The sequence below is a fragment of the Mauremys mutica genome, chromosome 7, assembly GCF_020497125.1.
Source record: "Mauremys mutica isolate MM-2020 ecotype Southern chromosome 7, ASM2049712v1, whole genome shotgun sequence".
Classification (NCBI taxonomy): Eukaryota; Metazoa; Chordata; order Testudines; family Geoemydidae; genus Mauremys; species Mauremys mutica.
In genome coordinates, this window is record NC_059078.1 from 126,766,665 (window position 1) to 126,791,336 (window position 24,672).

The 24,672-nt window shown below is 48.9% G+C and overlaps 1 protein-coding gene across 17 annotated transcripts in view; it reads left to right on the top strand.

Moving 5' to 3' along the window:
* BTRC (beta-transducin repeat containing E3 ubiquitin protein ligase) overlaps positions 1 to 24,672 on the top strand; it is a 177,646-nt gene that overhangs the window by 85,782 nt on the left and 67,192 nt on the right. For all 17 annotated transcript variants that reach the window (XM_045023075.1, XM_045023067.1, XM_045023066.1 and 14 more), the window contains one exon: positions 6,618 to 6,707. In XM_045023075.1, coding sequence (XP_044879010.1) covers positions 6,618 to 6,707 — 90 coding nt within the window. The remainder of the gene's footprint in view (positions 1 to 6,617; positions 6,708 to 24,672) is intronic.

The following is a 24,672-nucleotide window of genomic DNA, read 5'->3' on the forward strand; positions in this document are numbered from 1 at the left end:
TTTGCAGGAACCGTATTATTGTTGGCTTGTATCTGTCTATTGTGGTGGTCACTCCCCGGGAGCTTGCCCTCAGAGTCCTAAGGAAAGTGATGAATAGTGGGGGTCAGCATGAGTAGGTCACAGGGCAGCTGTCCAGGGCTGCCCTGAACTTGATTACCCCACTGTTCTTTAAAACAGACAGGCACAATGCAGGTTGTTTAAAACCCTCCCCTCCCTCTCTTGAATGGAGTAATAATGAAGTGCCTTTTGCTGCCATGATTCCTTGTGTGGGCGGGCTGTGTGCAGGAAAGCTGTGTCAAAGGTGCCTTGTGGGGAAGTGCTGATGGCAGCGGGATTGCTGGCATGTATGTCGTGCTGCAAACCAGACTCCGGACTCCATCGTCTTCAGGATGGAAGTCAAGAAAGCCTTGCCTGCCAGCCTACTCCCCAAGCCCCTCCGCAGGTTCAAAAGCTTTCCCCTGCGGTGCAGTTCAGTCTCACGGATTTGCGATGATTTTGTTTGTAAACGGGGGCAGCACCCCCTACCTAACGCATACTCTAGGCGCTATTCAGGAGGTAAAGCAGGAATGGTCCCTGACCTGAAGGGCCCGAAGTCCAAGTGTAGACAAAGCACAACAAGGGAAGACAAACAAAAGAAGAGCAAGGGAATGGGAAGACAGGGGACAGCTGCAATCGGACACCTTTGTTTTTAGGCTGTGGGTTTCCTTTTTGGGATGTCTCGCCAAATGAATCTCTGACGTGCAGTGCTTAGTCCCTTGTCTCAGCTACGTACTGACTGTTATAAAGGGAAGCATACGGGTGCTACTGGTGATGCAGCTTCCTGTCTTAATCTAGACAAGCTATTTTGTAGTTCACATTTTCCTTCTTCTAGAGCATGGACGGGGCAGGGGGAGGAGTGATGTTAATTTTATAGAATCATATTGAATTCATCTCTCACTATTACGAATGTTAGGAAAAAGTCACTGGGTGAAAAGCTTTGTCAACGTAATGGAAATACTTCGTAGTCTATAAACACTGCTTTCTTTCATCCTGTAACTGTTGCAAAACTCAAATGAGTGCTTGCCTTTAATTCGCATTAAGCATTATAAAATGTTAGTGCAGATCATGTTTGTGCTGAAGTCCAAGTGAAAATGAAAAGGTTGCCTTGTGGCATCAGAGCCACTTGGTTCTCCCAACATTAGTGCTAATAGGCGCTGTCAGCCTTGCTGCATTTCTGCATTCCTCTGTAATTGAGTAAATTGCAAGTGTTGTCTACTCCCCCTGCCTTTGTGTTTGTGTCCACTCACCATCCGAAGAACGTGGGCAGTGATAAATAAAGCACTGAACAGGGCTCGCGCAGCTCTTTGAAAGCAGCATGTTGCCAGCCCCCTAGTTATATTTCTTTAAGTGTTTACGTTTTTCTGTATTCTCTCTCTTGTGTGGCTGGAACCCTGGGGATCCAAAGCCATGAGAGAGGCCAAGAAGCTAACAAAGTAGCTGTCCCCTTGTTAGCTTGTTCCTTTCTTCTTTAAAAACAAGATGAAAACCATCTGGCTCAGGGCATTACATTTTCCTTCCCCGTGCACCTCTATAGATGAAGAGTTTCACCTGCAGCGAGGGTTTACATTGATTAGGGAGGGAACAGTAATTCAAGTCTCCATCCACTTCACTGATACTTTGCAGTCTTTAAAGGTGCTGACCCATTGAGTTAAACTGTCATGGGAGGATAAAAAAGGAGCTTCATCCCAGGAGGTAACAGCTGCCAGGTTTTCAACACCTTGCGCGCTGCTGGAGAAATGTCACAAATTGTCAATGGAAAGAAAAATCACTTGGCTGCCATCTTCTCTTAATGATGAGCCTGATAAAATGAAGGATTTAAACCTTTTAAGATCAGCAAGTAGTTGTCAGAATAATAAATACACAAATCCAGAGGGATTTTGAACAATGGCATGGAAAAGCCCTACCCAGAGAGGCAGCAAGCAAGCTATCCGAGTTAGAATAACCTGCTGTGGTTGGGATGGGCATATGGTTATCTTTGCACAGTTGGACAAGTGGGAATGAAAGTAGCAGCCGCACAGAAGTCCAACATTAGTTTGTCTAATATAATTTTAAATCCTGATTCATAAGCCAGAGAACTGAGAGAAGATGTACTGTATTTCTGCTCTTTTGAGGACAGTTTGTTTTCAAACAGCTACCAGATGGCTAAATACCACGACATTTCTTTTTTTCTTTTTCACAAGACATCCCGTTTTCCTTGCTCTTTGTTTTTGTTTTTGTTTAAATGCTTTTACTCTGTTGAATAGCCCTGTGGTGCTTGGACATTGTGACATACCCTTTTTTCCTACTTTGATAGATGAGGAAAACAGTATAAGATTTAATGAAGATTCTGAGAACAGGCAGGGTGGGGTTTATTTATTTATTTGCTGTTTGTTATGGTTATTTTAATTGTAGTGAGTAATTAGAAGGTACATGCAGCCACAGGAGCTTTGTTATGGTAATTGCTCAAGAAAACCCATTCCCTGTCTACCATGTGTTGAGACACTTCTTCCCTCTAGCGGCAATATTAAGGACTCTGGCTTTGCACTAGGCAAGGTGTAATTGCAATATGACAAACTACGCTTTAGGGACAGTCTTGCAAATGTTCTAGTTTTTTGTTTGGCTATTCTATATTTTGTCTTATGACTTCCCACAGAGACCCCCCTCCCCCAGCACAGTGGGCTTTCGATAGCAAAAATGTAGTCTTAAATGTGCCTTAAAAAAAACCAAAACACCTCCACAATGGATTCTGGGTAACGTTTTGCAGCTTGACTTAATTTTAGTCTTCTGTTTCTTTAATTACCTATTTATAAAAATGCATTTAAATTTGTAGACATTATTTAATACTTTCAGGAGGAGCACCTCATTTGAAATAAATAAATAAATTTGCGTTTATTTTAGATAGTCCATGTGAAAGACCTTAAGGATAATTAATGCAGGTCTCCAAAGACCCTGTAAGTGAGATGAAACTGATCTTTCCAAATCTTCTGGAGTGATTTGTTTATATAACTTCCTACTTCTGCTGAATCCTTCAGAGTCTAATAACATTTTTTTTAACTGTTTGGCAATTTGTGCTTAGCTACAAAAGCCCTTGTTTGAAAAGAAGCAGTTTAATAATCTTCGCTCTGAAAATGACTTGGAGGAAGGCTATGGGTTTTGTCTTTTTGTTGTGTTTTTATTAGTGTTAGCTTTCTCTGATAAATCATGTAATTATTAACTATTGAAAAAAATCTTATTGAACTTCTGGGTTGTAGTGTCTATTAAAAAGTGGAGTTTCATTCAGAGACTGGGGATTCTCAGGATAAATGGCCAAAGAAACAACTTTTCTACTGGTTGAGATCCTTATGAACACAATTCCACTTTGTGTTCAGTACTTCAGTCTGGCAGTCCTTGCTCATCCAAACCTCCATTGACATCTGCACTCCTTTACACAGGGGTCATGCTCTCTTTTTAAAAAGGCAGAAGTCTCAGACCCAGTCACATAAGCATTAGAAAAATCTAATCTAAGATACTCATGGAGTGAGATTAGATATGTTTAGTGAACTATGGTCTAGCATCTGTGTGGCATTTTAAGCCCTTGGCTAAGAATGAATGCAGCTTTGTGGTTCCCCTTTTCTGCGCCACATTCCTGCTCCTGACATGATTTGATACTGCCATATATTTGTAGACTTTTTTTTTCATTAGAGCTTGTTTTGCTATAGGGCTGCTTAACGTTCTTCTCGAACGGCTTTTGCAAGGCTAAAGGAATGCAGCTTGGTAACAAGTTTGTGTCATTTTAAATATATACCTCCTAGTAAATAAGGAGGAGTCTGGCAATCAATCCCTTTTAGTGTGTTATATGTTTCACCTGACAACTAAACCCTCTATTGATTAGCCATTACTTTGTTAGATAATCCCATGTCAGTGAAGCCACTGTAAAAATTAAACTCTTTAAAATGTTTTACCCTAGCAGCAGTGTGAAAATTGAAAACTTGTTCAGAATTACAGCCAGCTTTCACAAAGAGTGTAGCTTTCAGCAAACTGGTTTATGTTTGCATGCTTTATATGCAATATAAAAACATATTAAAGCACTCCAACGCAAAGCTATATGCCTCTGGCATAGAACCAGGCTACCGTTTCCAAGTGCTCCCTATGCAAAGAAACCTCTTCTCATGACTCAAAGTGAGGGGAGACCTGAACAGGGTGGGTTCAAACTAGAAAAGGTTTTTACTAGGGTCTAATTTAAAGGTGAGCTGAAAAGGTTTTTATCTTTCAAGACCTGGGTTCAGGGTTTTGTTTCTCCTGGAACAGTTGCTGATTGCCCAGGCACCTCAAACAGCGAAGAGAGCTGTAATACCAGAGTCCCTCAACTTCAGATGTCATAGAATCATTGAAGATTAGGGTTGGAAGAGACCTCAGGAGGTCATCTAGTCCAACTCTCTGCTCAAAGCAGGACGAACCCCAACTAAATCATCCCGCAGGCCTTAAAAACATCTAAGGATGGAGATTCCACCACCTCCCTAGGTAACCCATTCCTAGGTCATCATGTGTTTCAGTTGAAACATAGAGCTCTGAACTTGGGCATGGGTAAATAAGTGAAGGAAGAATGAATGTCATACAGTGTCATAAACTGTCAACATAAGTGCATGCATTGCTAGTGATTCAGTGTCTTAAACTTTTTGTATTGATTTAAAAGAATACATAGATCACGCTTAAAGTTTTAGCCTGAGACCTTGTTGAGCATGCTGCCGGGCATGTGTATACCTTCTCCAGGGTGCAGTATGTTTATTCATTACACAAGATGAATGCATTTCCACATCCTTAACAAAGAAGTTATATACTCCTTGAAGTTTCATTTTCTTTCTCATCTTTTGTGGAAAGGTGAGGAATTATATGGCTGATTTATAATGTAGCACTTACATAGAGCTTTATGCTGTCAAGGTGCTGTGAAAATGGCCCTGTGAGGTATGTAGTACTATCCCCATTTTATAGATGGGGAAGCTGAAATTCAGAGAAATTGGATGACTTGTTGTCCAAGGCCACAGGGAGTCATTGGGACTAGAAACTCTTGAGTGTCCCTGTCCCTTGTGTGTGAATAAAAATAATGGGAGTTGAGCAATGCTTTGGAATAAGTGTCTTTATTTATACACGGCCATGCTCACTAATGGTTCTGTGTGGTTATGATAGAGGTCACCCTTCCTGCTGAGCCAGTTCTAGTTTTTTAGGTTCTGCTCCATGGACTCAAAATGGAATGTTGCTGATTTTGTATTCAAACAATCGGTTCTTTCCCATCCCCATAGTAATTATTGGGTAGAATATTATTCTAAGGCTGACTTCTGAAAAGTAGGCTCATTCAGCAGGCTTGGAAGAGAGATGATTGGACCAGGACTCAAGAGCTGTGTTCAAATCATGGTTCTGCCACAGACTTCCTTTGCATCCTGGGCAAATTACTTAATCTCTCTCTCTCTCTTAGTTCCCATCTGTAAATGGGGAAAATACTTTTTTTGATTGTTGTCTATTTAGATTGAGTCAGGGACTGTCTTTTATTATGTACCCAGCACTTAATTTATGCAGTGCCTAGTAATACATGGTATCATGTATTCCTATTCATAATAATGGATTTGTAAATTGGGGGGAAATCAGGGTGAGGAGCTGCAAGTATAAAACACTACAAATGCAAAATGCAACAGAAAATAGTGAAAAACCAGGTGAGTAAAAAAACAAAAAAATCAAAAATGCTCAATCATGAATGAGGGGGAAACACAGCATCTGTATGTCTCTCTGTTTTTTCCCTCTCCCTCTCTCAAGTTTTGGACTGAATTTAGTGAATGTTGATGCTTATAAAATGAGGTTCAGATAACACTGGCTGGAGGAATGCGTAGAGCAAGCAAGTGCTGTCCAAATTTCCTCATGACAGTTAGGTCAGTGCATCTAAATCGTGATTTATAATGTGTTTATTCATTCTGATCTCTCTCCTGAGTAGGAAGTGCTAAACATGCCAAAGTGGTGGTTTTATGATGTGGGCAAGTGTCTGCAAGGACTAGGCTGAGGCCATCAAATGCCTGTTTGCTTGTGACTTTGTCCCAGTTTGAATCTAGACACCCCACTCCATCCCCCCCACTGCTGAAAGACCTAGTGTGTTAGTCCACATAGCACAGAGCCATTTGGAAGGATTTGTGTGTTTTGTTTTGTTTTTCAATTTCTCCTTCTTTTGGATCAAGTACCAGAAATTGCTGAATTCTATCCATACGCTAACCCCAGCCACTCTCAACAGATATTGGTGTTATGACTTGTAGGGAGAGCGGGCTGAACCAGGCGATGCTGCATTCCTTTACTTTAAGCTTCTACTGTACTTAAAAAATAAAAACACATTCAGGCAGGATTGTGGGGAGGGGGGTGATGCCTTGTCCCCCCCCCCCACACACATCCTACATAGATTTATTTTATAGACTAGTTTGAGTGGGATTCGAAACTTCATTTTGTCCTGTTTTCCTCTTTTGTTTAGGAAAGAGAAGTGATTCCGAAATGTAATAGAATGGCTTCACAGAGTATCGTGCACCAAAAATCTGATGCCTTACAGCAAATTGCGTGCCTCTATTCAGAATTTTTTTATCTTTCCACAGACCTACAACAGCTGTGCCAGACTGTGCTTAAACCAAGAAACAGTATGTCTAGCGAGCACTGCTATGAAGACTGAAAATTGTGTGGCCAAAGTAAGTAATATTGTAGTTCTGTTATCTTTGTGTCAAGTTTGTGAGCAGTACGTTTGTTTTTCAAAAACTGATTTTTTAACATACTTTAAACAGTTTGCGCAGGCCTTCTGTCTTTCACAATCATACTGTAGGCTGACCAGGCAGTGTGCCACATTCCCCAGACTGTGATAAATGGGAGTATGGGTCCCCCAGATCAGCAGGCTGGATGTCCTGTAGAAGCAGCAACTGTTCCCATTGTGTCGTTGTCTCCAGTACCCTCTGCTGGTCAGTACCCAGAGTTACATGAACATATGTTGGATGGAGGCTCTTCGCAACATGGGGCCTTTTTTGTTTGTTTGTTTTTGATCGGTGAAGAGGAAATACAGAAAGAACATTGAAGGAAAAACCTTGTAATTAAAAGAACAAACCTCACACAGTGTTTGGAGGGAAGGGGAAAAGAGAAAATCGGAAGAAAAAGTGACTGCTCATTTTCATATCACTACATCAGATAAGATACATTTGTAGGGCACTATAATAACAGGGGGGAGAGATGAAATGTCAGTAACCAGCAAGCTCTCGGGTTGCTTTTCCGAAAACTAAGTGTAACTAGTATAAAATCAGATCTCTACATGCGGGATTGTCCGTGAGCAGAAAACATCCCAGCCATGACACCGTGTATAAAAAGGGCTGCGTAAAGGGTCTGTTCCGCCTTGCATAAGCTCCATGTTTCTGCTGGAAAGAAGATCGGTGGGCATGCAAGACAGATCAGAGCATGCAGCAATCTGTTACTGAAACCAGCTGGCATTCTGTTGCTCTTCTGTCACTATAAAGTGACCAGTAGAAAGCTTGCTCCCTTTTCTGACTTATTCCTTGGATCTTCTTGAGATTCCCTTTTCTTGGAGTTAATTTTGAGTGGCTGTTAAATCTGCCCTGTCTAGTCAGGACCCACATTCCTGCTGGCCTTGGAAGGTGCTCCTGCCGCTGTTGGAAGATGGCTGTTCCATATGTGAACTGTCCCATTGCACAAATGTCAGCTTCATGTTGCACATGAGTGACCCAAAGTGCAGCTTGCAGTCACTCTCTGTTAGAGAGGTGCAGCCCTGTGCAAGCTACAGATCCCAGCATGAAGTGCAGCTGCCTGGCCCTTGCTGCCCGATGACTCTCTTTGATCAAGATGTACAGTATTGCATGCTGCCACCTGCAGTCATGCCCGTTGTTATACAAAATAGGTGAAACGCTCCTGACAGGATACCAAGGTACACGATTTACAGCCCTCAGCAAAATGCCCTTGGTATTTAGCATATTTCATCCTGGGGTCATGATGCTGGTCACAAGCATCCTACAAAGGAGCCAGTGTACAGCTACTACCAAGATAGTCTATGGCTTCCATTCAGGGCCCACCTACCATGCAACAGCTCCTTTTGACCTGAGCATCTTGGTTTTGAGGAGGTGGTGTGGTAGCATTACAACTATTAGCTTCATTTGTGCCCTTCTGAATTGAATTTTCCCCTTCAAAATGGTGGGGACAAAAATGAAATCACTCCTTACAAAAATATTTTTAGTGGGCTACTGACAAGCAACGAAGAGAGAGTGCCAGAGACTGCAAGACTCATTTTATGTTGTAGAGGTGGAGCTGAATTCTGGCCCCAGACATGGAAAAGCACGTGTTCTTAATACTGCATATCCAGGATAGATGTACCCTAGAGATGGAGTATTTATATATATTTTGCATTGGTTTTGCATTAGCTTAACAGGGGCTTCTTTGAGCACATTTCCCTACTATGTAGGGGTAATTGCTTTCCCTGAATAGTAGTTTCTGTCACTGACAGGTTACTGACGCTGTTGTTTTGTGGTTACAATACAAAGTGAAATAGAAGTTGGCTTTCTCAGAACCGCTTACACTCCAGGTATAGCAAAGCACTTTATAAATTCCCTGACCAAAAAACCCAAAAAACTTCATTAATGCAGAGTTAAGGTTGTCTGGCGGTATCTTGCAGCTTTCCAGAATGTCAAGTTCAGTTAAACTCAAAACTGTGAAAATTGGGTAATAATACAGAGGTAAGGTACACACCAATGCAACTTTAACTCTGCCTTCTGGAGCTGACAGAGGCCACTTGGAATTATCTGCATGCACTCTAGCTGCATTTGCTGTGTTAGGTGTAGTTGTACTGAATGGAGGCGGCATTAGTTGGCGTAGATTGGCAGAGCTGTGATTGTGATATGAGGAGATCTGGGTCTGAGATTCCATGTGTGATGGAAGGAATATAAGAATGGCCAGACTGGGTCAGACCAAAGGTCCATCTAGCCCAGTATCCTGACTTCTGATGCCAGGTGCCTCAGAGGGAATGAACAGAACAGGGAATCATCAAGTGATCCATCCCATCGCCCATTCCCAGCTTCTGGCAAACAGAGGCTAGGGACTCCATCCTGGCTAATAGCCATTAATGGACCTATCCTCCATGAACGTATCTCAGTGGTCCCCAAGGCGCCCGCGGGGGCATCTTAATGCGCCCGCGTCCTGGCCCCCAGGAGAGCACCCGCCGAAATGCCGCCGAATTTCAGCGCCATTTCGGCGGGGACGCCTCTCGATGACGCTGCTTGTCGCCAACAAGTGACATCATCGAGGGGTGTCGCTCCCGAATTTCAGCGGGGACACCTCTCGATGTCTTCGCTTGTCGATGGCAAGCAGTGTCATCGAGAGGTGTCGCCGCCGAAATGTCGCTGAAATTCAGCAGCATTTTGGCGGGTGCTCCACCGCCGCAGTGGTCCTTCGTCTGGCGCCTGCCAGACGAAAAGGTTGGGGACCACTGACTTACCTAGTTCTTTTTTGAACCCTGTTATAGTCTTGGCCTTCACAACATCTTCTGGCAAGGAGTTCCACAGGACTGCTGCTGCACATTGAGTGGATGTTTTCAGAGAGCTATCCACAATGACTCCAAGATCTCTCTCTCCAGTGGTAACAGCTAATTTAGACCCCATTATTTTATATGTATAGTTGGGATTATGTTTTCCAATGTGCGTTGCTTTGCATTTATCAACACTGAATTTCATCTGCCATTTTGTTGCCCAGTCACCCGGTTTTGAGAGAGATTTTTGTAGCTCTTTGCAGTCTGCCAGGGACTTACCTACTGAAGGTAGTTAACAGGCTCTAGCTTGATTGAGAAGTTTCTCCATACCTTGATTTAGTCAACATGGGAAAGAGATTCTGGTTCCTTATATTTTTATCTCAAGGAAAAGGACGCGCTTGTGTATCTTGAAGGATCCAGTATCCATCATTTCATTGCTGTGTTGTGTAGGTTGTCAATAGTGGGGCATAGAGGCCTTCTAACCATAGGTATTGTCAGCAGTGGGATATGAGAGCTGTGTGTTTTGTGATGGGAAAGTGGAAATCTAGTGTGTGTTGGAATCCTGTGAGTAAGAGCAAAAGGGTTGTAAAAGGAGTGAAGAAATTGTAAAGTTTAACACATGCAGGGTTGTTTCTGGGGAGGAGACTCAGTGTTTGAGTGTAGAACAAGTGTAGATAGCTCTTGTTCTATACAGTTCACCTAAAAACAAGTTTTACTTGGCGAAGAGAAGGTGTTTGCCTGTGCTAGAGTTCTCATGTGCCCTGTTCCCTGCTTGAGACGCACTATCTGCAAAGGCAGAATGTGAGTATGTGCGCTATGGGCGTCCTGCGTCATCACTCAGAGGGCAGAGTTAAAGCTGCATTGATGTGTACCGTAACTCGCTAGTTCTTTGTTTTCAGAGGTTTGAGTTTTGGTGAACTTGACACTCTGGGAGGGCATGAAATACTATCAGGCAGCCTTAGCTCTGGGTTAACAAAGGTTTTTATCAATGAATTTTCTAGGTTTTTTTGAGAGAAAGAGAAATGTTTGTTGTCGAAGTTAGTGGTCATTTAGGCAGTTATAGTTCTCATTTAGAGTTCCATTTGACACATACTGTAGCTAGGTAATAACAAAAAAAAGCTAGCATTTATATAGCACTCTTCATCAGTAGATCCCCATTGTAGAGGTGAGAAACTGAGGCACGGAAAGGTGAAGTGATTTGCCCAAGGGCACTCAAGGCCAGTGGTAGAGCCAATAATAATCCTGGTGGTTTCTCTGTTAAGCCATATAGTTGCTATGGGATTCCTGAGTGCTCTTCCACCCTCCTGTACATTTTGTTCCAGTGGAATGGAAATAATGGTCGTGCTTTGAAATACTTGTGCTGTGTGGCGGCTAACAGGGGCCAGGGAGAGAAATCTCCCATGTGGTCTGTGTCACAGAATCTTGGCCGTTTTATTACAGGGTTGCTACAGTAACTTTAAGCAAGAGAGAGAAGACAAGTGTGTCTCTCTCTCCTTGTCCGCCCCCTGCCCCACCATCTCCTGCAACATGTAGTGACCCCACCAACATTTCCATCTCCTGCTCGCCTTCCCGTCCCATTAAGCCATTAGTTAGCACTGTAGAAGCCATTACAACCTGAGCAGTTGGTCCTTGCTGTCTCCTGCCTGGTGCTGCTGCATACACACATCACAGGCAGCAGCTTACTTGAGGGCTGTGCATTTCCTTGATTATGTCGCCGAGCCCGTGTTGCACATCAAGTGGGGCCCCTCACCCACACTACGCAACCCCAGCTGGGCTTCCTGTCCCTGCTTCAGCCAGGTTTCATGGGCCACACCCTAGTTCCACCCAGTTCACCCACTTCCAAACTGGTCCGCTCACACGCTGGCCAGCCACCCCCACTGACACACTCCACACAGAGCTGACATGTAACTTAATGATTCATTTCCTGGGTTTCAGATGTTTACATTTATATTACCGCCCCCCCCCCCCCGGCTCACATGGAGAGGGGCTCAGACACTTCAAGAGAAGCAGGGTCCCCCAAATCCCAGCACACACGGAAGGGGAGATTCAGGACTGGCAGGCTCCCACCTCTAAACCCCCAACTTCCTTTGCCACCCCTCCCATTGTCCAGTCCCTCCTTTCTTCTTCCCTCCTGCTCCCCCAATCCCCACCCCTTCCCCCTTATCTGAACCCCCAACCACTTTCCCTTCCCCTATCACTCTATTGTATTCTGACCTACTCTTCCACCCCAATCACCCTGCCCACCCAGTGAGCATTCACATGTATAAAGTATTTTCTTACCAAAAAAACCTTGACAGAGGCTTGTTTTTCCCAAACATTAACAGTTCATTCTCAGCTTCCTGCTCAGGGTGGGGTTCAGAGGTCAGAGTTGCTAGAATCTGCAAACATTATAAAATGCTGGGTTTTTTTTCTAGAGGTATCTTGGCAACCTTTTGGTCAACTGGGCCCACATTTGGGTCACTAACCCTACCTTGCATTCCACGAGACACACAAAATGTCAAGCCAATCCAGGCATGTGGATTTTAGAGCACTTGGAAGAGTCACCCTTTACACGGAAAGGTCTTCTCAAACTTAACTGTAGCAGAGCTGGAACTCTGCTATATCGTATGAAATTAATCATCTGCTATATCCAGATCACCCCCACAGGATAATACTGAAAGGCTAGGAGGCTCTGGGAGGTGTGATGGTCTCAACTCCATGGAGACAAATAAAGCCTGAAACAAATCACTCTGAGGTGTGCACTGCTCTGTTCATGTCAATGGGCGTTCCCCATCCTCCCTCCCCAGTGCTTGAGAGATTTATGATGTGCATCAAGTGTGCCCGTTCTTAGCTCCTCACTGCAGTCTCAGCAGTGTGTGTTCTGGTGCATGCTTCCAGCTTGACAGTTCTCGGCTTCCCCAGATGCTGATTCTCATGCAGGGCTCAGGCCCCTTCAGAGGGAAGCAACAGTCCCCTAGATCCTGGCTCACATGGAGAAGGGCTCTGACCTCCTTTAGCATGCCAAAGCTCTGCAAATCCCATGATGTGGGGCAGGCAGGGGGCTCCGACACCCCCCAGAGGGACAGGGCCCCATAGATCCCAGGTCATATGCCGCGCCCCCCTCCTCAATACCCTTCTGCATACTGTGTAGGGGTAGGGCCTACTCCCAGATCCCAGCGTGCACACGTGGGAAAGCAGGGAGAGAGGCAATGCTCCTGTATTCTAGCTCATATGCAGAGGCAAAGAGGGAGGATCAGACCCTCCTTTAGGGACAGGTGGCCCCCACCAAATCCCAGCACACACCCAAAAGTGGAGAGAGGCACTCGGACTTCACAAGAGAGGAAGGCCCCCACCAGATCCTGGCACACACAGGAGGGGAGAATGTGGGGCTGACAGACACCCCTGCTCCTATTCTCCTCCAGTGCCCGCGCCACTCACATCCATGTGATATGGCTGTTGAAAAAGCTAATGCTGTCTTGGGATGCATCAGGCGAGGTATTTCCAGTAAAGATAAGGAGGTGTTAGTACCGTTATACAAGGCACTGGTGAGACCTCATCTGGAATTCTGTGTGCAGTTCTGGTCTCCCATGTTTAAGAAGGATGAATTCAAACTGGAACAGGTACAGAGAAGGACTACTAGGATGATCCGAGGAATGGAAAACCTATCTTATGAAAGGAGACTCAAAGAGCTTGGCTTGTTTAGCCTAACCAAAAGAAGGCTGATGGGAGATATGATTGCTCTTTATAAATATATCAGAGGGATAAAGATCAGGGAGGGAGAGGAATTACTTAAGCTCAGTACCAATGTGGACACAAGAATAAATGGATATAAACTGGACATCAGGAAGTTTAGACTTGAAATTAGACGAAGGTTTCTAACCATTAGAAGAGTGAAGTTCTGGAACAGCCTTCCAAGGGGAGCAGTGGGGTCAAAAGACATATCTGGCTTCAAGACTAAGCTTGATAAGTTTATGGAAGAGATGGTATGATGGGATAGCCTAATTTTGATAATTAATTGATCTTTGATTATTAACGGTAAATATGCCCAATGGCCTGTGATGGGATGTTAGATGGGGTGGGATCTGAGTTACTAGAGAGAATTCTTTCCTGAGTGCTGGCTGGTGAGTCTTGCCCACATGCTCAGGGTTTAGCTGATCGCCATATTTGGGGTCAGGGAGGAATTTTCCTCCAGGGCAGATTGGCAGAGGCCCTGGAGGTTTTTCGCCTTCCTCTGCAGCGTGGGGCACGGGTCACTTGCTGGAGGATTCTCTGCACCTTGAGGTCTTTAAACCACGATTTGAGGACTTCAGTAACTCAGACATAGGTTAGGTTAGGGGGTTGTTCCAGGAGTGGGTGGGTGAGATTCTGTGGCCTGCGTTGTGCAAGAGGTCAGACTAGATGATCATAATGGTCCCTTCTGACCTTAAAGTCTATGAGTCTATGTCCCCCTTCCCAGTCTCCCAACCCCTCTCCCTTCCCCACCCCATTCTCATTTAACCCCCACTCTTCCACCACCCGACTCCCTCCCTTCCAGTGAGCGTTCACATGCCCTTTTTTTTTTTTTTTTTTGCCTAAAATAGTTTGAATACATTCCCCCAAATTTAAAAAAAAACCCAACAGGCTGACAGAATTTAGCATTGTGCCTTCAGACCTTTTCCAGCTTTCTGTCCTAAGTGAGACTTGAAGTGACACTGGCTGAGTGAGTCAGGATCCAAGGACAACTCTTGAGCAATCCAGCTATGATGAGACACTTCTAGATACAACCTACAAACCTATAGGCGCCTCTGTCTGCATGCTCAGTGTAAGCCGTTCACTCGTGAGCATTAGCTGTGTGCTTACAAGGAGAGCTGAACTCTGGCTAGCAGGTGGCATGCACTCTCTGAGGGTAACTTCTGAGCAGTTGAGACCCCGGTGTGGTGATCTCAGCCCTGGTTTGATCCCTCTCTGTGAGCAGAAATATTTTGGTAAAATCCAGGAAAATCATTGAGATGTGGGGGGGACCATGTTTCGGGAACCCCTGGGTCAAATTACCCAGGCACACCAAATTTCAAGACAATATGAGTAACTGTGTGGATTTCAGAGCACTTAGAGTCAAGCTTTAAACAGAAAGCTGATCTAAACCTTAACTGTGGTAGACGTGTTGGTCCACTGTCATGCAGTTAGCTGTATACCAGGAGTGTAACTGCCTGGCAATGGAGCAACTGTTCAGTGCACTCAGGGTGAAGGACTTCAGTGGGACGGGACGTAAGGAGTTCATAAGCCATGTGCTAGCTCTCAGCACAGGAGTGGATTTCATCCTCCAGGATTGACATGTCTCATAGGCTTGGAGGTTGCAATGTGTTTTATTGAAAGGGGAATGTTGGCACGGGTGAGTGGGGTTCCTGCATGTCAGCACTCTGTGCCTAAAGTCCCGTAGGATTTTTAACTTCCGTTTAGACATCCAGTGGTGAAAGACAGAAGGGATTAGCCCCTGATTCCGAGCACTGCACCTTTAACCGTGTGATCACCCTTACTAGTACTGCACCGTCATGTCAGCGCTGGGTAAGAATCAAGTCCTAGGCTCCACGTCAGAGGCATCATTCAGTCTTTCTTAAGCTTTGTCATTCGGTTTTTATCCTGCTTCTGCACTATTCCACAGGAAGGTGGTTTGTGCACCACTGCAGCTGACCTTGACATTCTTTGCTGGGTGTGCACTTGATGTTTATCTGATCTGTACAGTGGCTGATGTGCAGTTTCATCTAAGCTTGCAGGTAGAGTGACTTCCACCTCCCAGAGAAGCTTTTGTTTGCCACTGTCCAGCAAAATGTGTCTCTAACTGGTATCTTCTGTGCAGCCTTTCCGCTGTCATTGACCTAGTCAGTGCTCGTCTTCCTAATTCAGAGAAAAACAAAGGAATTTTTAAAAAAAGCTTTACATCTGTTTAAGTGTGAGGCACTGCGGCATGGGGATCCCACCTCCAGGCTCACCCAGTGTGCTGTCTGGAGCTATTTTGAGACCTTGGGTACTCAGTGTTCTGTATAGTGCAGGGGGTCTCAAACGTCATTGCCCCGTGATCCCCTTCTGAGAACAAAAATTACTACAGAAGCCGGGGCCCACCCAAGCCCTGTCGCCCCGGGCGGGGGGTGGGGCAAAATTGATGCCCCGCTGTCCCAGGACAGGGGGCTAAAGCCAAAGCCTAAGGGCTTCAGCCCAGGTGGGCAGCTTTGTAACCTGAGCCCCACCCCCCTGGGTCCCAGCCAGTCTAACACCAGCTCGGGTGATCCCTGATTATAACAGGGTCGCGACCCACTTTGGGGTCCCCACCCAGTTTGAGAACCGCTGGTCTAGTGCTTATCTCACTGTACTCAAATAATCCATAGGCTGATAAGGACCAATGGTTGATTTTGACAATGAGATGCTTTGGATTGTACATATGGGAGTTCGTTCTACTCTTCAAACAAACAAGCACTGGTGATTTTTATTGCTGCTGAGATTCTACTGCTGTCCTCTGTCCTGCTTTTTTGGCATGAATTTGTGTTCTGAAACTCCACCATGTAGGAACTTAGCCATATTTGAATGCAACGAATTAAAGAACAGACATGGTCTTTTTTAAGACACATTTGAAATTGAAGCACTAATGGTGGAGTAAATCAGTTTCCTGTACGGTATTTTCAGTATGTAGCTGTTACCTACAGTCCACTATTTGTTTCTTTGGTTCTCAGGAGTAACTCCCATTGATCTTTGCCATCTTACATTACACAAAGATGGTGTTGATTCAGATACCCTTTTTGCAAAGGATGTGTGTGTTAAAATAGATGCACCACTTCCTTAGTCTGCACACAGGCCATAACATGGTGGGGAAACAGCTCCCCACCCCGAACCTCTCATGCTGCTGCTACTGGTGTGCAGCTACAAGTGAACAGCCACCCCAGGAGCTGGGGATATATGGTTAAGTAAGGCAAAGACCTAGCAGGAGCTGCAGCTCCAAAGACAGGGTGTTGATTTATAATGAGGCTTATTGAAAGTTGACCAAATGAGCATCTGTTCCTATTGTTCATTCCATATTTTGTAAGCCAGCATCTCCGAGCCAGATAGTGATGTTGGTGTGTGCTTCACCCTCTACTAGAGTGATGCATGTTAAAAATCCACTGGCATCTGGCATGCCACCGTGTTTTCTGTAATGCACTTGGATGTGCAAATAAGGTTTCTCATCGCTGTTCAGCATCCTTTCTCATGTGCTTTCTGCTGCTGACCTTCACCTCTTATTCACTCCCTTTGCCCATTTATTCTCCCTCTGCCACAGAGGTGATCTGGTTTAGTTTGGCTCGTCAGGCTTTTACCAACTGCTGGCTAACTCAGACGGGTCCACAATCTCCCTGGCTGCACCTTTATCCTAGATGGCGCATTTCCCTTACTCAACAGGAAGGTCTTGTCTTTCAGTCTTCTCATAAACTGGATTTCACTAGATCCAGCTCTCACTGTTCACTCTAGGCTGCTAAATTATTTCTCCCAACCTCTTCCCTTCCCCGCTCTGGTAGCTTCCCTTCTAATTTGAAGGGTTCCTTTAATAAAGGGTTTGCTTGTAAATTGATACCACAAGCTCCCAATTCCACCATCAACCCATTTTTCTGTGTTCAGTTGGCAATCCCTGTGCTTTAAATGATCTGCAGCGAGTTCAACCTCATATGTACCAAGAGTTCACTCTATTTCAGATTCCATGGTATTTCTTCCTTCCTAGCTTTCTAGAACATTCTGTGCTACCCACACGGTATCACTCGTTCTTCTTCGAGTGATTGCTCCTATGCATTCCATGTAGGTGTGCGCGCCGCGCGTGCACGGCTCTCCGGAACTTTTTTACCCCAGCAACTCCGGCGGGCCGGCTGGGCGCCCCCTGGAGTGGCGCCGCTATGGCGTCTGTCATATACCCCAGCCGGCCCGTCCGCTCCTCAGTTCCTTCTTCCCGCCCGTGACGGCCAGTTGGAACTGTGGAGTGCTCCTTTAGTCCTCCACACCCTAGCAGTTTCTCCGTTTTTTTGTACATAGTTAGTCAGTTTAGTCATAGTTTAGTTAGTTAAAAGTAGTTTTTAAGGAATTAGGGGGGTTTCCCCTCTTTTTTCCTCACCCGGTGTGGGCTCATGCCCCAGACACTGGGATTCAAGCCGTGCTCGGCTTGTCAGCGGCTGATGCCCGTTGGGGACGCTCACGATTCCTGCCTTCGCTGTTTGGGGAATCTCATCGCACGGATAAGTGCCCCATTTGTGCAGCCTTTAAGCCGCGGACTAGGAAGGAGCGGGACTCTAGGCTTAAACAGCTCCTGATGGAGTCGGCGCGGCGCCCACCGGCACCGATCCCAGCGGCGCCGAAATCGTCTTCGGTCCGCAGCGCACCGGCGGCACCGAGCCGACACAGCTCGGAAGCGTCCCGTCCGCCGAAACCGGCACCAGCGTCCCGGCACCGCTCCCCGTCTCCGGTGCGCAAGAAGAAGGCGCCGGCGACGGCGAAGGTTTCAGCTTCGGGACCGATCACCCAGCCACTGCCAACACCTGCGGCACCGGCTGTGGTGGTGCACTCGCAGTGCATGGGTCCGGCAGCTCCGGCACCGGAAGAGCCGTTGAGCCCGGCCCCCCCCCTGCTCCCCGGCACCGCCCGAGGTCGAGCTTGGACTCCCGAGTACGCCCGAGACATACTCGCAGGCAAGGGAGCTTATCGCTTTGACAGAGGTGCCGAGCCTCCGGCCCCCGGCACCGCCGGTGCGGGCTGTACCCTCGGCGGGCAAGCCGGCCATGATGAGACGCCCAGGCGCCGAGGATCATCGAGCAAGGGACTTCAGTCGGTCCCGCTCTCGCAGCCGGTCACCGTCCCGCCGACCTAGGTCCCGACGCCGATCAACGCCTCGGGACCGTTCACCGTCTCGGCACCGGTCTCACTCACGGTACCGCTCGGCGTTGAGGTACCGATCTCGAAGCCCCAGTCGCCGGTACCGGCGAAGGTCCGCCTCTCGAGACCACTCACGGCACCGTGGCGACCGCAGTCTTTCCCGGCACCGTGACCGTAGCGCCTCTCAGCACCGTGACCGCAGCCGCTCCAGGCGCCGTGACCGCAGCCACTCCAGGCGCCACGACCGCAGCCCTTCCCGGCACCGAAGCCACAGCCGGTCGCCGCCCCGGCACCGATGCGACCGATGGTCCCGGTCGTGTTCCCAGTACCACGAGGACAAGCACCGACCCACGGCACCGCCAGCAGACATGCGTCGGCCGTCGACGGGGCACTCTTTAAGCGCTTCTGCCCCCCAGTGGTCACGCCAGCCCTCCGTCGTGTCCCAGGTCGGCAGCGGAGCGGGTCTCAGGACGGACACCCCGGGACAACCCTATGGTCCACAACAGTGGGGATTCTGGGTTCCCTGGGGGCAGCACGAGGCACAGGGCCCGCCCTTGCCCTCGCGGCCACCGGGTTCTGAGCGTCGCGTGCCAGAAGCGACTGTCAGTAGACCCCCGCCATCGCCAACGCCTGGGACTTCTGTACCGCTAGCTGCGGTACAGCCGGACTCTAACGCGCCTGCTCCACCACTAGACGAGCCGCCACCGGAACCGACGGGCCCGGGTCTATCTTCATCCTCGTCGCCTGACGAGGCTGTCGCAGGGTCATCGACGGTGGACTCCCCGCCGATAGACTTGAGAGCGCATCAGGACCTGCTTCGTCGGGTCGCACAGTCCATAGACCTCCCGGTGGCAGAGGTCGTGGAAAATGATGACCCTGTCACCAATGTCATCGGGTCTGAGGCCCCCGTGCGAGTGGCCCTCCCCTTCATTCGCACGATCCAGCGTAACGCCACCACCATCTGGCAAACGCCGGCGTCCATCCCGCCCACTGCCCGAGGCGTAGAGCGCAAGTACTCGGTTCCCCCCACGGGGTACGAGTACTTGTATACCCATCCGACCCCGGACTCCCTAGTCGTCCAGTCAGTGAACGACCGAGAGCGCCACGGTCAACCTGCAGCAGCTCCCAAGTCCAAAGATGCAAAGCGCATGGACCTCTTGGGCCGCAAGGTCTATTCGGCGGGGGGCCTGCAACTGCGCATTGCCAATCAGTCGGCATTGCTTGCCAGGTACACCTACGAGATGCTGCTCTCGCTCTCCAAATTCACTGAACTCGTTCCAGTGGCCTCCCGCCAGGAGTTCAGCGCCCTCCTCGAGGACGGTAAGAAGTCCGCGCGCTCCTCCATCCAGGCCGCGCTGGACTCGGCGGACTCTGGAGCCCGCACCCTCGCCTCCGGGGTGACTATGCGCCGCATTTCCTGGCTGCAGTCTTCCAACTTGGCCCCGGAAGTGCAGTACACCCTCCAGGATCTGCCGTTTGAAACACAAGGGCTGTTTTCCGAAAAGACTGACTCCCGGATACAGACCCTTAAGGACGGTCGCGTGGCTATCCGAACCCTGGGAATGCACACGCCGGCGACCCAGAGACAGTCGTTCCGCATACAGCCTTCCCGGCCGTTTACTCAGGCCAGGTCCCGGCCCTATAACAGCTGCCGGAACAATCTGACTCGCCGCCAACCATCAGGCAGCAGGCGCAACCAGTCCCAGGCGCCCGCTAAGGCCCCCCAAAGGCCTAAGCAGGCGTTTTGATGGGACGCCCGAGGACGGCCCATCAGTCTCTCCAATGGATCCTTCCCTGTTGTTTTCCAACCGCCTTTCCCATTTCCTCCCGGCTTGGTCCCGCATAACATCGGACAGCTGGGTCCTGCATACGGTCCAATCCGGGTACCGCCTCCAGTTTGTTTCGCCCCCTCCTTCCCATCCACCCTCCCTGTCCCTCTTCAGGGACCCCTCTCACGAGCAAGTCCTCTTACAAGAGGTCGAGACTCTGTTGAGTTTGGGTGCCATAGAGGAGGTACCGCCCGACCGGCGGGGCAGGGGTTTTTATTCCCGATATTTCCTCATCCCCAAAGCAAAAGGAGGTCTCCGTCCAATCCTGGACCTCCGGAAGCTCAACCGGTACCTGCTAAAACTCAAGTTCCGCATGGTAACCCTGGGGACCATCATTCCCTCCTTGGATCCAGGAGACTGGTTTGCCGCCCTCGACATGAGGGACGCATATTTCCATGTCGCGATCTATCCTCCCCATCGTCGGTACCTCCGCTTCATGGTAAACGACAGACACTACCAGTTTGCGGTGCTTCCCTTCGGCCTCTCCACCGCCCCGAGGGTCTTCACCAAATGTATGGCGGTTGTTGCCGCGGCCCTCCGTCGTCGTCGGGTGCACGTATATCCGTACCTCGATGACTGGTTGATTCGCGGCCCCTCACGTCAACTGGTAGCGGACCAAGTGACCGATATCTTGGCCCTTTTTCGGGAACTGGGCCTTCTCGTAAACTTCGAGAAGTCCATTTTAACTCCAGCTCAAAGGGTGGAGTTCATCGGAGCAGTCCTGGATTCTCAGTTGGCCAGGGCCTGCCTACCGCTCACTCGGCACCAGACGCTGGTAGCTTGCATCCGGGATCTCCAATCCTTTCCCACGACGACGGCGCGGTCCTGCCTTCGCCTCCTGGGCCACATGGCATCGTGCACTTTCGTGACCGCTTACGCCAGGTTACACCTTCGCCCGTTCCAGACTTGGCTGGCCTCCGTGTACCGCCCGCATCGCGACCCCATAGACTTGATCGTCACGGTCCCGAGGCCTACCCTCAATACTCTCAGTTGGTGGCTAGCCCCTCAGGTCGTCTGTGCGGGAGTACCATTCCGCCCGCCGTGTCCCTCCGTCACCTTGACCACGGATGCCTCGGACATGGGATGGGGGGCACACCTTGGCGACCTTCACACGCAAGGCCTCTGGTCGCCTCCGGAGCTCTCCTTACACATCAAAGTCCGGGAGCTCCGGGCGATACGGTTAGCGTGCCAAGCTTTCCAGGCCCATCTCCGCGGGCGCTGTGTCACAGTGCTGACGGACAACACGACGGCGATGTTCTACGTCAACAAGCAGGGCGGAGCCCGCTCCTCCCTGCTTTGCACGGAAGCGCTACGCCTGTGGGACTTTTGTGTAGCCCGCTCAATTCACCTCGCAGCGTCGTTTCTTCCGGGCATACAGAACACGCTAGCCGACCGCCTCAGCAGGTCCTTCCTTACCCATGAGTGGTCCCTTCGCCCAGACGTGGTGCATACGATCTTCCGGAGGTGGGGATTTCCCCAACTAGACCTATTTGCTTCCGAGGACAACAGGAAGTGCAACCGGTTCTGCTCCTACCAGGGACGCTCCCGCGGCTCCCTGTCGGACGCGTTCCTCTGCTCATGGAAAGATCACCTCCTATACGCCTTCCCTCCGTTCCCCCTCGTTCATCGGGTGCTCCTCAAGCTGCGGAGGGACAAGGCTCGACTCATACTGATCGCTCCGGCCTGGCCGAGGCAGCATTGGTACACCCTGCTGCTCGAGCTCTCCGTCCGAGAACCCATTCCTCTTCCGTTGTGGCCGGACCTTATCACGCAGGACTTCGGCCGGCTTCGCCACCCGGACCTCCGCTCCCTGCATCTTACAGCCTGGTACCTGATTGGTTAACTCACGCGGAGCGTGACTGTTCGCAGGCGGTGCAGCGTGTCCTTACTGAAAGCAGGAAGCCTTCAACGCGCTCCACCTACCTCGCGAAATGGAAGCGTTTCGCTATCTGGTGCGACCAGAAAGGCCTGAACCCCTTTCTCGTCCCTATTCCAGTTATCTTGGACTACCTCTGGTCCCTTAAGGAGCAAGGCCTCGCGGTCTCCTCCTTGAGGGTGCACCTAGCAGCCGTCTCTGCGTTTCGTCCACCGGTTGAAGGCCGCTCCATCTTCTCCACCCACATGGTCTCTCGCTTCCTCAAGGGCCTGGACTGTTTGTACCCGCCCGTACGGCGCCCTACACCGGTCTGGGATTTGAACCTGGTTCTAGCCAGGCTTATGGGACCGCCGTTTGAGCCTCTAGCGACTTGCTCCCTGCTTCACCTATCGTGGAAGACGGCCTTCCTCGTCGCTATAACATCTGCGAGACGAGTTTCCGAACTCAGTGCCTTAACGGTTGGCCCCCCGTATACTGTCTTCCACGCAGATAAGGTTCAGCTTCGACCGCACCCGGCCTTCCTCCCGAAGGTCGTTTCGGCCTTCCATATTAACCAGGACATCTTCCTCCCGGTCTTCTACCCAAGGCCGCACGCCTCGCCTTGGGAGCAGCAGCTTCACACCCTGGACGTCCGCAGGGCCCTCGCCTTTTATATAGAGTGCACGAAGCCCTTCCGGCGTTCGACCCAGCTCTTCGTCGCGATCGCGGAGCGTATGAGGGGCGAGCCGGTCTCCTGACAAAGGATTTCCTCTTGGGTGACGGCTTGTATTCGAACATGCTATGAGCTTGCTCGTGTACCACCTAGTCGCCTGACGGCCCACTCTACAAGAGCACAAACCTCGTCTGCTGCCTTCCTGGCTCATGTTCCAATCCAGGACATCTGTAGAGCGGCCACCTGGTCCTCCGTCCACACCTTCGCTTCCCACTACGCGTTGGTGCAGCAATCACGAGACGATGCAGCCTTCGGCTCAGCAGTCTTGCACTCTGCCACGTCTCACTCCGACCCCACCGCCTAGGTAAGGCTTGGGAATCACCTACATGGAATGCATAGGAGCAATCACTCGAAGAAGAAAAGACGGTTACTCACCGTAGTAACTGGTGTTCTTCGAGATGTGTTGCTCCTATCCATTCCAGACCCGCCCTCCTTCCCCACTGTCGGAGTAGCCGGCAAGAAGGAACTGAGGAGCGGACGGGCCGGCTGGGGTATATGACAGACGCCATAGCGGCGCCACTCCAGGGGGCGCCCAGCCGGCCCGCCGGAGTTGCTGGGGTAAAAAAGTTCCGGAGAGCCGTGCACGCGCGGCGCGCACACCTACATGGAATGGATAGGAGCAATCACTCGAAGAACACCAGTTACTACGGTGAGTAACCGTCTTTTCTTTTCAAGGTCCCTTTTCCAGCCCCATTCTGGCACAAAAGCTTGTATTTGCGCTCTTGGTTTGGCCTGCTTATGATGGGGGGAAAACGCCAGTTTAGATAGTGCAGCAGAAGGAATGTGCTTTCTTTCCACATTCATGGTGTTGCATGTTATGCTGTGCTACAGTGATTGTCGATTCTTGATTTCATATACAGCTTATTAGGTGGTAGTCAGTGGTTTTATCTAAAGCACATTATCTGTTCTGGGCATTGTCCTTACTGGCTGATGGTCATTATTTTTTTAGAACCTTAGTGAGTAAAGTGGTTGAACAAGAGAGTAGGTGTCAGGACTCCTGCATTCTGTGTCCAGCTCTGCAATTGTTTCTCTGAGACCTGGGGCAAATCACTTCACCACTGTGTCTTAATTTACCCCTCTCTAAAATGGGGCTAACTAATACCTGCCTCACAGGAATTATATGCGGTTTATTAATAAGATGCTTTTGAGATCCTTGGATGAAGACACTTACCTATGTACAAAGTAGTATTTTGCCAGCTCAGCCAGCCTATTTTCTGTTCTGGCTCTGGAGTAATAAAAGGCCTCTGGAGGTTTTGTTGTGACAATTTTCTTTTGGGAAGGCTTAGTTTTAACTAGTTAGTTTCCCCTCCTGTGTTCTGAAATGACTCAAGAGGTGACTAAACAAAAGAAGCGAGGAATGGAGGTAGACTTGCATTCTGCTATCTTTTTCAGGCTCTCTGCTCCACCACCTATTTAGAAATCTTAAGCAAATAAGCATTCTCCACGGCAATCTCCTAACGGTCAACTCTTACGCCTGGTCTGCTCTAGAAAATTAGGACATTTAACTATGTCAGTCAGGGGTGTGAAAAATCCACACCTCGAGAAGTTGGAGTAACATTGCTGAAGTCTGTGTAGACAGCAGTAGGTCAATGGAAGAATTCTCCCATCAGCCTAGCTACCACCTCTTGGGAAGGTAGATTATCTACGCCAATGGGAGAACTCTTTCCATCTGCATAGGTAGTATCTACACTGAAGCACTACAGCAGTGCAACTGTGCTACTGTAATTTTTTTAAGTGTAGATAAGCCCTTAAGCCTGGTCTACACTACAAGGTTAGGTCAACGTGAGCTGACTTGTGTCGATCTAGCCGTGGAAGTGTCGACACTTAAATTTGGCTCTCGCTGATGTAGGTGCCTCTCTACACCAATAGTAACACGACCTCTCCAAGG